We start from the raw sequence: 17,173 nt of genomic DNA on the forward strand, positions 1-17,173 counted from the left end.
AGAACAATTAATTCTTGACCAATATCTATTTTTCTTCTTTTTTTTTAAAAGGACAGTTAACTCGGGAGAAGTTTGCGTACATAAATGAAGAAATGCTTGTGTAGAAAATAAAAAAGAAATAAAATGTGCAATTTATCATTTTCTTTTATTTCGAAAAGAAACAATACGTGTGGTCACGCGCAATGTGGCGTGTGTGAACCGCAATTTCAGTCCTGAATAAACAATCTAGTGGTAAGAAGATCACTCTTTGTGGCTATCCATGGTTGGGCTTTGAAAGACACTAAGAAGATGGCCATATCTTTAAACCCCATCGTGAGCTTCGGCTCAACGGTACGTGTTTTCTGTTCTCCCACTTCACCATTCACTTTACTTAAAGTGCTGTTCTAGTTTCATTGGATCATTCATGGCTTTCTCAAACCAGATGTTTGCTTTTGGTTTCGTATTATCCGAGGATTGTTTGTAGCTTTCTGGGCATCTTTGAATTATATTTGTCACAAAGGTTTGTATATGCGTCAAACTTAAGTGGGAACACTTAGATTGATGAGATTTTATTCGTTTGGACTTTAGAGTTAACAATTCTTGGTGCTAATGGGATTACATGAATATAGAAAGTGCTGTAATATCCTAGATTTTTGTTACATAGGAGAAGTGTAAAAAAAAAATATTAATTGGGGAAATATTTAATTTTGAATATAGTATCTGCAATTCAAAGAATTGTAAGCGTTCAGTTAAGCAGACTTGAGAAAAGTTTATGGATTCAAGCTATGGTAAGAAGTGGTGTTTAAGGAATGGAGATTGATTTGTTAAGATGGCTGTTAGAGGTAGAGGTTTAGGAAAAATCTGAAAATATAGAGATTGGAGTGAATCCATACCAAAACTTTAGATAATAGGAATTATTTGACTGGGGCTGCTATGGAGGTAAATAACAATAATTTGTTGTAAAGAATGAAAAAAATTCGTTAGTTGAAGTTCTTATGTATTGTGATAGCTACCAAAGTACTTACCAAAGTCAAAAGCAATTTTTATAATGTTAAGATAAACATGTGGCCATACCGTAGTGTAGTACCGATTGAGAAAAAAATGACAAAATCAGTTAAGGTGGTTTAGACATTTACAAAGATCATTAGAAGTACTAGTGAGAAGAGATGGTTTTTAGTCAACAAGAATAGAGGGAGACCAAAAAGGACATCCGAAGAAGTTAGGAGATTTGGTATTTAATTGAACTGAATGATGTGTGTGATCCATGTAACTCACCGGTTGTTGGTGAAGTTCTTATGATATCTATTGTTCCAGTGTATTGCTTTATGTCATTATACTGACCAATATACACTGTCAAGTTTTCTTGCTGGAGGAGCTTTGATAGGTACCTGTTTTGTCAGAGTGATGGCAGATTAATTAATTGTAGCTCTGCAGTTATGTTATAATCCATTCTTAAGCTATATCTTGTTCAGAGAGCTGTTAGATGACTAAAAATGATGGTTAGCTATTGATCAAAATCCTTCACAAGTCTACTTTGAAATATTGAGGTTATTCTTGAGAATAAAAAGGCCGGACTTACATGTAATGAATTATCAACAATTATTAATCACTTTAGTATGATTTATTTATGTCAGTATCAACCGTCATTTTTCTGATCACTTACTCAAGTCTTTCATTCCCCTTCAGAAGTTAGAAACAAAGTATCAGGATGCATCAAGATATTCTGTTGGAGCTTCTTTACCAAAGGCCACTCAGTTTACACCCTTCTTGGTAGTGTCTAGATCAAGAAAGCTTGTCAAGAATAAAAGACTTGGTCATTGTTTTTCAGTTGCAGATAGTGATCAGCTTGCAGCAGACAACAACAGTAGTAACAAGGATTTTGACAATGCTGAAGACTCACAAGCCAATGATCAGTTAGCATCCAGGAATCCTCTTGATGAAAATTTCCAGTTGCAAAATGCTGAGTCAGTATCTCAAATATTAGAGACTTCCAGTTCCAATGGTTCAATTAACCAAAACCAAGGGTCAGAAGCATCTTCTAAGTCACAATCTGTGACCAAACGACCTTCCCTGACTGCACGAGAGAGGCTAAAGGCAGCTCGAGTTGGGAACCGATACACGCAATCCAAAGCATCTAAACCAGACATGAACAAGAGGGTGTTGGAGGCTCTAAAAGAAAGTGACAAAGGGAAGAAAAAATCAGGACTTCCAGAAGCCCCTACTAATTTGTTTGATGATAGCAAAAGAGGGTTGTCAACAGGCTTATCTTTCCAATTCCCTGGAGGTTCTGATCTCTTTTTCATTGCCTTCTCATTTGTTTTCATCAGCACAGTGATGTTTGCTACAACTTACATTGTGTGGAAAGTTGGTGCAATCCATTTTAATGAGTACTGAGGTGCAGTGTTAAGAATTCACCACGAAAATAGATAGCTGGTTTATATATGTAGACAACCTTCAGTTGCTTCAAACTTCATGAACTATGATGATGTTGATGATCAGTTTTTTAACATCATAGGTGCTGAGATCCTTTTTTTCTTTTATGAAGTTCATTATTGTTGTTATTATTTTATAAGCTAGGAGAGAGATTTAATTCAGGGTGGATGTAAAATACAATGTATAATGCTCAACTTATACGCCAGGAGTCCCTCTTGAGGCCCTAGTTCTTTTGTTTTTTTAAAACTGTTTTTGATTTATTCTGTTTTTTCTTCTCAATTATCATTGTATAGTTCTTGTGCATACAAAGATAAAATAATTAATGTGGAGTCTCATGTAGTTCATTAGTGTTCATTTTTTTTTATTTCCTTAAAAGAAATATTTCAATAATTACTTTATGCAAAACGTATAAGATGGTGTTGAACAAAATAGTTATTGTCAATGTTGTTACAGTAAGATTTTGAAATGAAATGAGTAGTCATATGGCCACAATAAACACATTATTGTAATTATTCTTTTGTGCAGTGTAGGTATATAAAAGATAATTATCTAATTTTTTAATCAAATTTAACCATTCAATAAGTTAATTTCTATTATTAAGTTCTTTCATTATTTTTTTTCTTTACATAAATCATTAATTTTTTATTTAAAAAATTATAAGTTTAGCACAGATCTGAGATAAATTATTGGCTAAAACCCTATTTTGGTCCCTTATAATCTTTTTTTGTTTCAATGTAGTCCCACTTTTATTTTTGGTCTCAATTTGGTCTCAAATTAATTAATTGGTTTCAATTTAGTCTCAAATTAATTAATTGGTTTCAATGTGGGACTTCCGTCTAAATTATTTAAACGGAGTTAACTTTTGGGCACGTGGATACCACGTAGATGCATACGTGGATGCCACGTGGATGACATTTTTTTGAAAACACCTGGACCCAGAACGGCCCGTATGGAAACCAGAACGGGCCGTTCTGGTTGCACTCTTCGTGTGTTAATTTTGCAACTGAAACGGGTCGTATGCGAAAATTAACACACCACCAGTGCAGCAGAACGGGCCGTTCTGAATCCAGAACGGCCCGTTCCAAAACTGAGAATAGAATATTTTTTTTGCTTAATTGTGTTTTTGATCGCTCATGTATTATAATTATGCAATTTTGATCCCTAAGATTTTAATTGAGTAACTTCAGTCCTTAAAAGATTTTAGTTGTGTAATTTTAGTCTCACAATTTTTAATTGAATAATTTTAATCTCTCAAATATCATAATTGTGCAATTTTAGTCTTTCTCATTAAAAATTTAATAATTTTAAAATTTTAATATATATATATAATGTTTTAAAACTATATAATTGTTTGCTTATTTAAATTACCGTATATTATAATTTTTTTTAATGTATCAAATGATATATATTTATTATTAATTTTTAATGGGAGAAACTAAAATCGTACTATTATGATATTCGAGGGACTAAAATTGTTCAATTAAAAATTGAATGACCAAAATCGCGAATTGCAATTCTTTAAGGATTAAAATTACCCAATTAAAATCTTGTGGATCAAAACTGCACAATTGTAATACTTGAGGGATAAAAAATGCAATTAAACCAATATTCTTTATTAATTTTATTAAAAAAATATAATAATTTTGAAAAATATTTTTTTATAGTAAAAATTTTAAAATTACTTATTTTTATAAAATATAATTGTCTTATAAATAGAGTAATAATTTTTTTCGTTTTCTCTTTCTATTTGAAGAAATATTTAAGTATCACTTTATAATTTTTTGCAACTTATTTAAAATTAGAGGAATAAAATGATAAAAAAAATTAATAAGATAAACATAATAAAATAAAATATAAAAAAAATATTAATATATTTATTTTATTATATATAACAACATAATTAAAATATAATTAATAATATATATTTTATAAAATTATTTATATTTTATATATAAAAAAAATGAAACCGGAACGACCCGTTCTGAAACCGGAACGGGACGTTCTGGTTGCACTTTTGTTGTGTTAATTTTGCACCTGGAACGGACCGTTTCGGATGCAAAATTAACACACCAAAAGTGCAACCAGAACGTCCCGTTCCGGTTTTAGAATGGGCCGTTCTGGGTCCAGGTGTTTTAAAAAAATTGTCATCCACGTGGCATCCACGTGCCCAAAAGTTAACTCCGTTTAAATAATTTGGACGGAAAGTCCCACATTGAAATCAATTAATTAATTTGGGACTAAATTGAAACCAATTAATTAGTTTGGGACCAAATTGAGACAAAAAATAAAAGTAGGACTACATTGAAACAAAAAAAATTATAAGGGACCAAAATAGGTATTTAACCTAAATTATTTGAAGGTTTAGAAAGAAAAAAAAATTGTTTACGATGGAATATATTATAATTGTGGATTACTGCATTTTGAGTAAGAGATTTCAAATTATTTAATGAATTTAGTTAAAGGATTTGATTGTAAAACTTAAAAAAATTAAAATAAGAACTATAATAAAAAAAAAATATAATATAAATATAAATTGTACATTATCAAAGTAGAAGAATTAAAAATGTAATTAAAAACTGAACTACGATGCATGGTTTGATAATTAGAAAAATAATTCTTAAAACTAAATAACAAGCATTTTTTTCTTCTTCTAATTTTGATAGCTATTCTAACACATTCACGGGCTCACATACACTATTAATAAACTCACACACACATGCTAAGATTCACATACAAAATTTCATTACCAAATCACGTACACACGTTAACATTCTTAAGAAAAACACATTAACATCCATTACTTGTACATCACTAGCATGTTTTAAATAATTGGTATTTGTAGGAATTCTATTGAAGTTTAAAATATGTCCATGTTTAAAAATTAGCTCATAATTTATTTTATGACTTATCTTAATACAACTTTATTATGGTAACCGGTAAGTGCATTATCACTTTTTCAACAGATTATATTTAAGATTTGGCCTTTTATAAAATATAGACATGATTTATAAAAGGGCTTTTATCACTATAAGATGTCGGTGTACCGATGCAATGCATTGTAACTTCAATTGGTCAAATTTGAAAACTACTGTTTGTTGAATGGAGTGTGATATGTAACGATTGTGGGTACGGTTTTAACAGTAAAGCACGATGAAAATGTTTACCTGATACAGAATAATACTTTTCTAATGTGTTTTTCATTATTCACTAAGATTTATAAAATTATAAGTAGGATTAAGATGAGATGTTTAAATTATTTTATGAATCTTCTATAGATATATAGATTAAAATAATTATTATTTTTAAAAATTATTTTTCAATAACAGTGCTTTAAACTTTTTAATGATAACATTTTAAGAATTTTTCTTAACTTATTATATCTTTTAACCTATTTTTCATCTTTATTTTAAATTAAATTTCAATGTTTTTTTAGAAAAGTATAAATAGTCAAATAAGCTTATACCGCCAAATAAATAAATATCATAAATTTAAAATATAATTTATATATTTAATATTTATTTGATGTTACTTAGTACAAAAATCAAGTAACAAGGTTATTTTGATTTAATTAATAATTTTGGATTTGAGTTTTACTTATGCAGTTGTGTTAAATATTTGAATGAAAATTTCATCATTTATAATAATTCTATTCAACTTAAGTATAATTGTCTAAAGAAAATTTGTTTAGATGTTGTTTTAATTTTTTATTCTCTTTTAGAAGAATATTTTTCATTCATGTTTATTTCTTAAAAAAACTTTAAGAAAAAAAATAATTACTGTATTTTTCAATTCTATTGTTTTCTTTATTTAATTTTTAAATATTTAACACATTAAAAAATAATAATAGTAATAATAACCAATGTTAAAATTGAAATTAATTATAATATATTCACAAATTAAAAAAAATATTGTCATTCAATTATAATTATCATATAGTAAGATTATTAATTTTGTGATGATTATTTTAAAAATCATATTTAGAGTAATTTTTAATTTGTTGGTAGTGTAAAAACTTTTGTACTGTTAATATATGAAAATTAAACTCAAAACTTAATTAATAAGAGAAAAACGATAAATAATTTTCATATAAAGCTATTAATTATATTTTTTAACATATATAGTATAACTTTAAAAAATATGAAAAAAGAATAAGAAATAACACAATTAAGTTAAAAGGTAAATTCTCTTATGGACCATCAAAACAAGTGGTGTATGGGTGCACCATGACTTTTAACCATAAAATTCATCTAAACAAATAGCATATTATACACCTTACCACACAGGATCAAAATTTCAGAATTTTTTATTGAAATTATTTTCTTTTTTTAAAATTACCCAAAAAAAAGCACGTGTTATGATGCATAGGTGCAGCTGCTTTTCACTTTCGGAACGGGCCGTTCTGAAATCAGAACGGGTCGTTCCACATGAAAAAATAACACATGGATATTGTATCAGAACGGGTTGTTCCATATGAAAAAAAATACATGACGAATGGAACGGAACGGGACGTTCCAAAATCAGAACGGCCCGTTCCCAATTCAAAAATAACGAATGATTAATTAAACCAGAACGGGTCGTTCTGAATTCGGAACGGCCCGTTCTAACTACAAATTTGTCATACGAATTTTTTTAAGCAAAATAATTTTTTTTTTCATTCTACTAAATTACATCTAAACTCTAAACCCTAAACCCATAAAGTCTTATACTAAGGCCCATAATACAAGACCAAACAATATAAACTCTTATACTACCAAAAATATGAGAAAGGTGGTCATCCATGTAAAGTCCAAGTAAAAAGAATCTTAGGCCCACCAAACCCATTGGGCTCACTGAGCTTAGAAGCAGTCAAAAGCCTAAAGGCCCATGAAGTCCAAAACTAGGCCCAATAAACTTAAAACCCAAAAAGTCTTATACTAAGGCCCATAATACAAGACCAAACAATATAAACTCCTATACTACCAAAAATATGAGAAAGGAGGTCATCCATGTAAAGTCCAAGTAAAGAGAATCCTAGGCCCACCAAATCCATTGGGCTCATTGAGCTCAGAAGCAGTCAAAAGCCCAAAGGCCCATGAAGTCCAAAACTATGCCCAATAAGCTTAAAACCCAAAAAGTCTTATACTAAGGCTCATAATACAAGACCAAACAATATAAACTCTTATACTACCAAATATATGAGAAAGGTGGTCATCCATGTAAAACTCAAGTAAAGAGAACCCTAGGCCCACCAAACTCATTGGGCTCACTGAGCTCAGAAGCAGTCAAAAGCTAACAGGCCCATGAAGCTCAAAACTAGGCCCAATAAGCTCAAAACCCAAAAAGTTTTATACTAAGGCCCATAATACAATACCAAACAATATAAACTCCTATAATACCAAATATATGAGAAAAGTGGTCATCCATGTAAAGCCCAAGTAAAGATAACCCTAGGCCCATTCCAGTTTCAAAAATAACAAATGACGAGTTAAACCAGTAGGGTTTAGGGTTTATGGACCTTAGTATAAGACTTTTTGGGTTTTAAGGTTATTGGGCCTAGTTTTGGGCTTCATGGGCCTTTGGGCTTTTGATTACTTATGAGCATAGTGAGCCCAATGGGTTTGGTGGGCCTAGGGTTCTTTTTACTTTGGCTTTACATGGATGACCACCTTTCTTATATATTTGGTAGTATAGGAGTTTGTATTGTCTGGTCTTGTATTATGGGCCTTAGTATACGACTTTTTGGGTTTTAAGCTTATTGGGCCTAGTTTTGGGCTTCATGGGCCTTTGGACTTTTGATTGCTTCTGAGCTTAGTGAGCCCAATGGATTTGGTGGGCCTCAGGTTCTCTTTACTTGGGATTTACATAGATGAACACCTTTCTCATATATTTGGTAGTATAGGAGTTTATATTATTTGGTCTTGTATTATGGGCCTCAGTATAAGACTTTTTGGGTTTTAAGCTTATTGGGCCTAGTTTTGGACTTCATGGGCCTTTGGGCTTTTGATTGCTTATGAGCTTAGTGAGCCCAATGGGTTTGGTGGGCCTAGGGTTCTCTTTACTTGGACTTTATATGGATGACCACGTTTCTCATATTTTTGGTAGTATAGGAGTTTATATTGTTTGGTCTTGTATTATGGGCCTCAATATAAGACTTTTTGGGTTTTAAACTTATTGGGCCTAGTTTTGGGCTTCATGGGCCTTTGGGCTTTTGATTGCTTATGAGCTTAGTGAGCCCAATGGGTTTGGTAGGGTTCTCTTTACTTGGGCTTTACATGGATGACTACGGTTCTCATATTTTTGGTAGTATAGGAGTTTATATTGTTTGGTCTTGTATTATGGGCCTCAATATAAGACTTTTTGGGTTTTAAACTTATTGGGCCTAGTTTTGGGCTTCATGGGCCTTTGGGCTTTTGATTGCTTATGAGCTTAGTGATCCCAATGGGTTTGGTGGGCCTAGGGTTCTCTTTACTTGGGCTTTTTATGGATGACCACGTTTCTCATATTTTTGGTAATATAGGAGTTTATATTGTTTGGCCTTGTATTATGGGCCTCAATATAAGACTTTTTGGGTTTTAAGCTTATTGGGCCTAGTTTTGGGCTTCATGGGCCTTTGGGCTTTTGTTTGCTACTGAGCTTAGTGAGCTCAATGGATTTAGTGGGTCTAGGGTTCTCTTTCTTGGGCTTTACATGGATGACCACCTTTCTCATATATTTGGTAGTATAGGAGTTTATATTGTTTGGTCTTGTATTATGGGCCTTAGTATAAGACTTTTTGGGTTTTAAGCTTATTGGGCCTAGTTTTGGACTTCATGGGCCTTTGGGCTTTTGACAGCTTCTGAGCTTAGTTAGCCCATTGGGTTTGGTGGGCCTAGAGTTCTCTTAACTTTGGCTTTACATAGATGACCACCTTTCTCATATTTTTGGTAGTATAGTAGTTTATATTGTTTGGTCTTGTATTATAGGCCTTAGTATAAGACTTTTTGGGTTTTAAGTTTATTGGGCCTAGTTTTGGGCTTCATGGGCCTTTAGGCTTTTGATTGCTTCAAAGCTTAGTGAGCCTAATGGGTTTAGTGGGCCTACGATTCTCTTTACTTGGGCTTTACATGGATGACCACCTTTCTCATATTTTTGGTAGTATAGGAGTTTATATTGTTTAGTCTTGTATTATGGGCCTTAGTATAAGACTTTTTGAGTTTTAAGCTTATTGGGCCTAGTTTTGGACTTCATGGGCCTTTGGACTTTTGACAACTTCTGAGCTTAGTTAGCCCATTGGGTTTGGTGGACCTAGGGTTCTCTTAACTTGGGCTTTACATGGATGACGACCTTTCTCATATTTTTGGTAGTATAGTAGTTTATATTGTTTGGTCTTGTATTATGGGCCTTAGTATAAGACTTTTTGGGTTTTAAGTTTATTGGGCCTAGTTTTGGGCTTCATGGGCCTTTAGACTTTTGATTGCTTCAAAGCTTAGTGAGCCTAATGGGTTTGGTGGGCCTAGGATTCTCTTTACTTGGGCTTTACATGGATGACCACCTTTCTCATATTTTTGGTAGTATAGGAGTTTATATTGTTTGGTCTTGTATTAGGGGCCTTAGTATAAGGTTTTTTGGGTTTTAAGTTTATTGGGTCTAGTTTTGGACTTCATGGGCCTTTAGGCTTTTGACTGCTTCTAAGCTCAGTGAGCCCAATGGGTTTGGTGGGCCTAGGATTCTTTTTACTTGGACTTTACATGAATGACCACCTTTCTCATATTTTTGGTAGTATAGGAGTTTATATTGTTTGGTCTTGTATTATGGGCCTTAGTATAAGACTTTTTTGGATTTTAAGTTTATTGGGCCTAGTTTTGGACTTCATGGGCCTTTAGGCTTTTGACTGCTTCTAAGCTCAGTGAGCCCAATGGGTTTGGTGGGCCTAGGATTCTTTTTACTTGTACTTTACATGGATGACCACCTTTCTCATATTTTTGGTAGTATAAGAGTTTATATTGTTTGGTCTTGTATTATGGGCCTTAATATAAGGTTTTTTGGGTTTAGGGTTTAGGGTTTAGATGTAATTTAGTAGAATGAAAAAAAAATTATTTTGCTTAAAAAAATTTGTATGACAAATTTGTAGTTAGAACGGGCCGTTCCGAATTCAGAACGGCCCTTTCTGGTTTAATTAGTCATTTGTATTTTTGAATTGGGAACGAGTCGTTCTGATTTTGGAACATCCCGCTCCGTTCCATTCGTCATGTGATTTTTTTTCATCTGGAACAGCCCGTTCTGATACAATATTCATGTGTTATTTTTTCATGTGGAATGGTCCGTTCTGATTTCAGAACGGCTCGTTCCGAAAGCGAAAAGCAACTGTACCTATGCATCGTAACACGTGCTTTTTTTTGGTAATTTTAAAAAAAATAATTTTAGTAAAAAATTCTAAAATTTTGTTCCTGTGTGTGAAGGTGTATAATATACTATTACTCATTAAATGATAATCTCAACCATTCATTATTTTTATATTATATATCTACGATCATTATTCATGTTTAAACATGCAGCACGGATGGACCACTTCTCAAACTACACTATCAGAGACATCACCAAGTTAAAAATGTGCGAAAATAATTCTAAACTTCTAATATTGAGTTTGATATATATATATATATATATATATATATATATATATATATATATATATATATATGTTTTGAAGTAATGCTAATATAATAAACTTTGTTTAAACTTTTGCATATATCTGTTCATTTTCTTCCCTTGTTTATAACAATGGAATTTTGATATAGTAAAATACAAAAGTCGGCTATTCTTCCACTTTCAATTATTTGAGTGGTTTAAAGTTTATACTACAATAGAAAGAATATTCTCTTGAAGTGATTTACCAAACGTTCTTGTAGTATTTGGACGAGAAAATTTAAGAGAGTAATTTATATTTTTGAGGAATTTTAAATGTTTTATGATAGATATGTATTTGTATTTCATATTTGTGGTATAATAATGTTAATGGAATTATTAGTTATGTGATTATTGATAAATCAAACTTTGAATAATTTGTCTTTATCATGATTCTTGTCTTGTGATTTTATTGGTGGTATTAATCATGTTTTTATGATAATTATATTTAGGTTGTTTTGTGGTCATAGTAGTTCAATTCAAGAATCATTTTCAAAAATAAATTTTAAAAATAAATAAAATTCAATTGATATTGCTCAAGTGGGAGAATGTTATAATTTTTATTTGTTTGGGCTATTATTAATTGGTATAGTTTTTGTTTTATTAAAATAGGTTAAATGTTACCTAACATATATTTTTCCTATAAGCCTATCATATTAAGTGATCTATTTTAGGTTTGGGAATCATCATATAAGTATATCTAATTATGTGGGTCTAATTACATTAATATATGTGATGATGAATATTAAGTTACGATTTCATAATTTGAAAAGACAAGATTGATCAAACTCTTATAAACTTTGTATCTATTCTTTTTATCCATCTAAGAAGTAGTTTTTGATTTATCCAAGACGCAGTGATAACATAGACAAATTCTAGTGGAAGAGTTATTATTGATGTATACAAGTGAGTATGTGAGCAAATTATGATAACAAATTCACTACTAAGATGTTTATAGGAGGTAAGTAATTAATACCAATTGATAATTACTAATATGGTGTTATAAATTCTAGTATTTATCCAATATAAAATTCTAATAAGTGGTATTAGAGTCAATGGTCGATCAGGTGACCAGTTCGATAAATATGATAGTTGACAAATGAATGTAGATATAGGATCTCTTATATCAAAAGTCTTCCTAATTGTAAGTTCATGTATAGAGGAGAGTTCTATTAGTTACATGAAAGTGTGTCCCATTATCATGAGTTAAATGATGAAGCCACATACAAGTTTTTAAAGCGTGATTGAATTCTATAGAACACCATTAAATATACTTGTATCCTTCCATTCCAAAGTGGGATAAAACATAATCCTTTGTTTGATAAGATAACTATTGAGATATATAATCAAAATTTCATATCATTCAAACTGTAACATAGAAAAAAAATGTGGTTGATTTAATAGTCCAGAACGGGTCGTTCCCAATCTGGAACGGGCCGTTCCAAGCTATTAAATTGAACTGAAATTTGTAGTGGAGAACGGGCCATTCTGGTTGGAGAACGGGTCGTTCTGGTTGGAGAACGGGCCATTCTGGATGGAGAACGGGCCGTTCTGGAGGGGAGTACGGGCCGTTCTGGATGAGAACGGGCCGTTCTGTATGAGTCCCAGAACGGGCCGTTCTGATTTCAGAACAGGCCGTTCTGTAGGTGATTTTTGTGCATGTTGAGGGAATTCAGAACGGGTCGTTCCGGTATCGGTACAGGTCATTCTACCCATTTCGAAAAGTCTATAAATAGGGGTTGGGGGCCTTCAGGAGAATGTGAGTTTTTAGAGAGAAGTTTTAGAGAAAAGGTCTCTGGGTCTGTGAGCTCCTTTCTCTCCCAAATTTCTCTGTATGATTCCTTTTCTCCTCTAGACCACTAATGCCTTCTGTCTTTTCTTGAAATTCAGATTAGAAAGCTTATTTTGGGAGGATTGAAGTTCTGGGTTGAGCTTTGGAAGGGAATTCTATTTCGTCACAGTTGTTGGCTATTTTGAGCCGATCTTCAAGTGAGGGGAGCTAGAATGTTTGTTGTTTAGGTTGCATGTGAGTTTAGAAACTCAATAGGTGCATGAATGTTGAGAATCCATAGATGGATTGAAGAAAATCTCATTTTTGGAGTTTTGAGGAAAACGAGGATTTTGATGCATAGTTGGGATGCATGTGAGATTTAAGTGTATTTTGAGTCGTATGGAGCCTATGCATTGTGTTTTGTGTTTGCATGTGGTTGAATTTGTCAGTTTGGATGAGAGTTTTGAACTCTCTGATTGGGATTTAGGTCGGGCGTAGGTTGAGCGCGCCAGGCGTGGAGGAGCTTAGGGCTCTCGGGTTGGATGTTGGGTCAGGCGTGATTTGGTTGTGTCAAACGTAGAGACTCTTAGGAGTCTCTGTCTCAAGGGCACCAAGCATGAGTTGAACGCGCCAGGTGTGGATGAGTTTTAGGACTCTCAGGTTGGGATTAGGCTGGGCGAGCTAAGGCTACGCCGGGCGTGAATATGTTTATGAATGGATTGATGCTTATGCATGTTTAAAGTTGAAGTTTTAGATCATGTATGTATAATATGTGATGTATGGTGAGGTATGATTCATATATATGATTTGTGATGATACGTATGAATGTTTAAATATGATATGACATGTGTATATGTTCATATGGTATGTTTATTGATCATAATGGTGGTAGACCATGTATGATGTGTGATGCATTATTGCATGTGATGCTTTATGGCATGAGTATGTTTATTGATCATGATGGTGGGTAGACCATGTATGATGTATGATGCATTATTGCATGTGATGTCTTATGACATGTATATGATTGTTGATCATTATGGTGGGCAGACCATATATGATGTATGATGCATGATTGCATGTGATGCCTTATGGCATGAGTCTAGCCTAGGACTTGAGGAGAGGAAAAATATTTTCGAATTGGAAGAGTTCACATAGAGTCTCTTAAGAGTTGTGCTTGGATAAGCCACTGATATATGAGAGTGGTGCTCAGGGAGGCCACTGGATTTGGGAGAGTGGTGCTCAGATAGGTCATTGGGTTGGGTGAGTCTCCTCTAAGTCCTTAGCTAGTGTTAGAGCTGGGTATGAGGTCGAGGGTTATTCTCTTAACCAAGTACTCGGGAAGGTGCGTGGATCCTTGCGGATAGTCGGTGGGCGAACTCCACAATTGACTTGGTTATGCATGCCAAGGTCATGGTAAGCCCGTACCCAGCTGTGCTATACCTGATGGTGGATCTGAAATTCCAATTGTGTAAGTGACATCATCCGAGTAAACCCGAGTGAGGATTATATATCCTGTTTAGCTGTGACCGAGCGGGCGCATTGGGCGTGAAAACGGTTGGGGTGGTTTCGGTAGGATGTAATGTCACTTATACAGCTCTATTGTTATGGAGATCTCCTAGGTGAATGCGTGACGACACATTAGAAGATTGATATGCATTGATATCTGTCATGAGATGCATTTATTGCCTGATTAATAACATGATGAAGTGTGGTGTTTGACTTCATGATTGGTGGATTGTATTTTATGCATGAGTAGTATTGGATAGAGTGTATGGTGTGACTCTATGAACATGATTGATAGCGGGATGATGGTGTAGTATAGATTATTGTTCTATACTTGTATGATTGATTTGTGAATTCTAGCTTACCCTTCTATTTCCATGTGGTGGAATTGCAATGATCATACTTGGTATGGGAGCAGGTCGGGACTAGCTTGGAGTTTGGGTGACCGCTGCGAGACGGGGAGTTGAATCCTCGTGTTAGAGTTACTATTTTGGGTAACGGTTTTATATGTGTTTGACCGGCACTAAGGAATATTATTTTTTGGATGACTATACATATATGGAACCAGAAACTTAGTTATTTTCATTTTTATTTGTACATGTATGTATGAGTTATCCAGCTTAATATTTCTCTTAGTTTTACTAGCAGTAGTGCGATTCCACTAAGTGTATAGACTATAGCGGGTCGTTACACTTACAAAATGATAAATATGAGTTTATAAACATACATATATCTCCATTATTAAGAGATTTTTTGAATGATATTCAAAATTAAAATTATAAAAACTTAACTCTAAAGTCAAATATTTGAGAAATTATTTAAAATAGTATCATACAATTATTTTGACATTTATAAACTGCATAGCTCACCCAATAATATAGCATGGGTACCTTGTGTTGTGAAGCACAAAAAAAGTGGGCTCGTGATTGAAACATTTATTACGAATCCATAAATCCTACATTAATTAGAAGCTTTCGTGATCTTCTCTAACCAAAGAGACAAGTACTTAACCATACGCTTCTAAGAGACGTGCTGTCTATGTTATCATTTTGGTTTAGCATATTTTTATCGTGACACATGATCTCTTGCCGACGGTGTGATTAATGTAAGATATACTGCAGATATGTTCTGAGATTATGGGACCCAAAAAGCCCTTGATGAGACACTGAGAGAAAATGATGAAAGGAGAAAATATGGAACCACACAAGTTGTGTTGTGAGAGATGGATAGACGGAGGCTAACAAAGTGAGTGGTTGATCAGAAGTCGTGTCACTCTTTATTATGAGTTGCAATTGTGAGTGTGTATTGGGCCCCACCTCATTCTTATTCAGCCTTCTTTGTTTGCTAGCTTCTGCTCCAGACACACACACTAAGCAACCTTTCCAATCAAAGTTACCCTTCTTTTACTCACTCATGCTATCAACTTACAACTTTCAATCAAAATGGGATCTACTCATCAAGATCTCTTGAACGATAGTCTTTTGGAGGCATAAAAATAACTTAATAAAGTTTTACATCTGATTAGATAATCGAACCTTTGTCAGTACATTCAAGTCACCTAACGGTACTCATGATCTAATCTATGATCGAATCACTCTATTGTCAAATCATCGACGTAAACATCGCAACTTATATATAGCTAGAAACTAGCTTCAGAAAATTTAGGAGTTACCAAAATAAAGAGGTGTTATTTTCTTATGGATTAATTTTTATGTTTAAAGAACTTAATTATATAACAACCGTATTAGATTTCGTTGATGCTTTGGACTAGTCAAGTTACTAGCATAGCATACGCTTAAATTGGCAAAAAGGACCCACCAAGTGTCATCAACTTAAAGTGCAATTCGTTTACTAATGCGGTTACATCATTCGTTTGTCCAATTCATGATTGAGCAAAATCTTGGGCTTTTTTTAACTTCGTGATCCTATGTGTGTGTGTGCGCTTATTTTCTTTCGGTAACCTTTTTCATCTTGGCTATCATGACACAGACTAAAACATTGGTTGGAATAATTGTGCAGGGACATGGGTGAAAGCATGAAAGCTTAATTTCACCAAATTGATAATTCTGTGTGGAAGATCTGAAGTATCTTGGGTGAATGGGACCCACCATCACTAGCACTTTCGTGTAAGCTTCAGTGCCTACCTTTTACTTTATCAAACGATTAACCAATCCAAAAATACTTAACTGATGAAGGTTCATGTATGACTTTTTCTTTAGTACAATGGTGACTCACTTTATTTCAGGTAACATCTAGGTAAACATCGTGAAAATACGAATGCTTCTATTTTTTTATATCAAAAGAAATTAATCTAAAGCTGTAGTCTATGAGGCAAAAGTTCGAGATAAGTAAAACAACATGAGTTCTAATTAGGTAAGACCTATGCTACGTATCAAAAGAGAGCAAATAGCATTAATTATCACCAGATCAGATAAATCACTTTGTGGCCTAATAAAAATAAGACAATGAGTAACTTATCATCATCCACTACATCAACTACATGCTAAAGTTGCAACAGTGTTTCCCCAATTCATTTGCCGGATACTACTCATATATACCATTTAATTTCTCATTCAAATTCTTACTCAGCACATCTACGAGGTACCGACACATTTACAAAACACTGTATTGATGTGTCTGACACAGTTATGGACACGATTCTTGTAAGACACACTATACCTTATTATTTCACTCTTTATTTTCCCCTTCCTTATAAAGTCTAAGTTCGTTAGATTTAGTGGAGGGAAAAATTTTCTTGGTTAAGTGACTGACAGGTACAACCAAAATTGATTTTCATTTTGACCAATGAAAGGGTATTGTTTATCACACCAGTCACCATCA

The 17,173-nt window shown here is 33.2% G+C and overlaps 1 protein-coding gene across 1 annotated transcript; it reads left to right on the forward strand.

The window, feature by feature from the left end:
* The first annotated feature begins 170 nt into the window (after positions 1 to 170).
* LOC109809967 (uncharacterized) lies at positions 171 to 2,658 on the forward strand. The gene is made up of 2 exons (XM_020373399.3): positions 171 to 330; positions 1,666 to 2,658. Exons 1-2 carry the CDS (start codon positions 289 to 291, stop codon positions 2,371 to 2,373), a joined length of 750 nt encoding a protein of 249 aa, XP_020228988.1. The 5' UTR covers positions 171 to 288; the 3' UTR covers positions 2,374 to 2,658.
* The last annotated feature ends 14,515 nt before the right edge of the window (positions 2,659 to 17,173 follow it).

This window comes from Cajanus cajan, chromosome 3 (assembly GCF_000230855.2).
Source record: "Cajanus cajan strain Asha chromosome 3, NIPB_CcT2T_4, whole genome shotgun sequence".
NCBI lineage: Eukaryota > Viridiplantae > Streptophyta > Magnoliopsida > Fabales > Fabaceae > Cajanus > Cajanus cajan.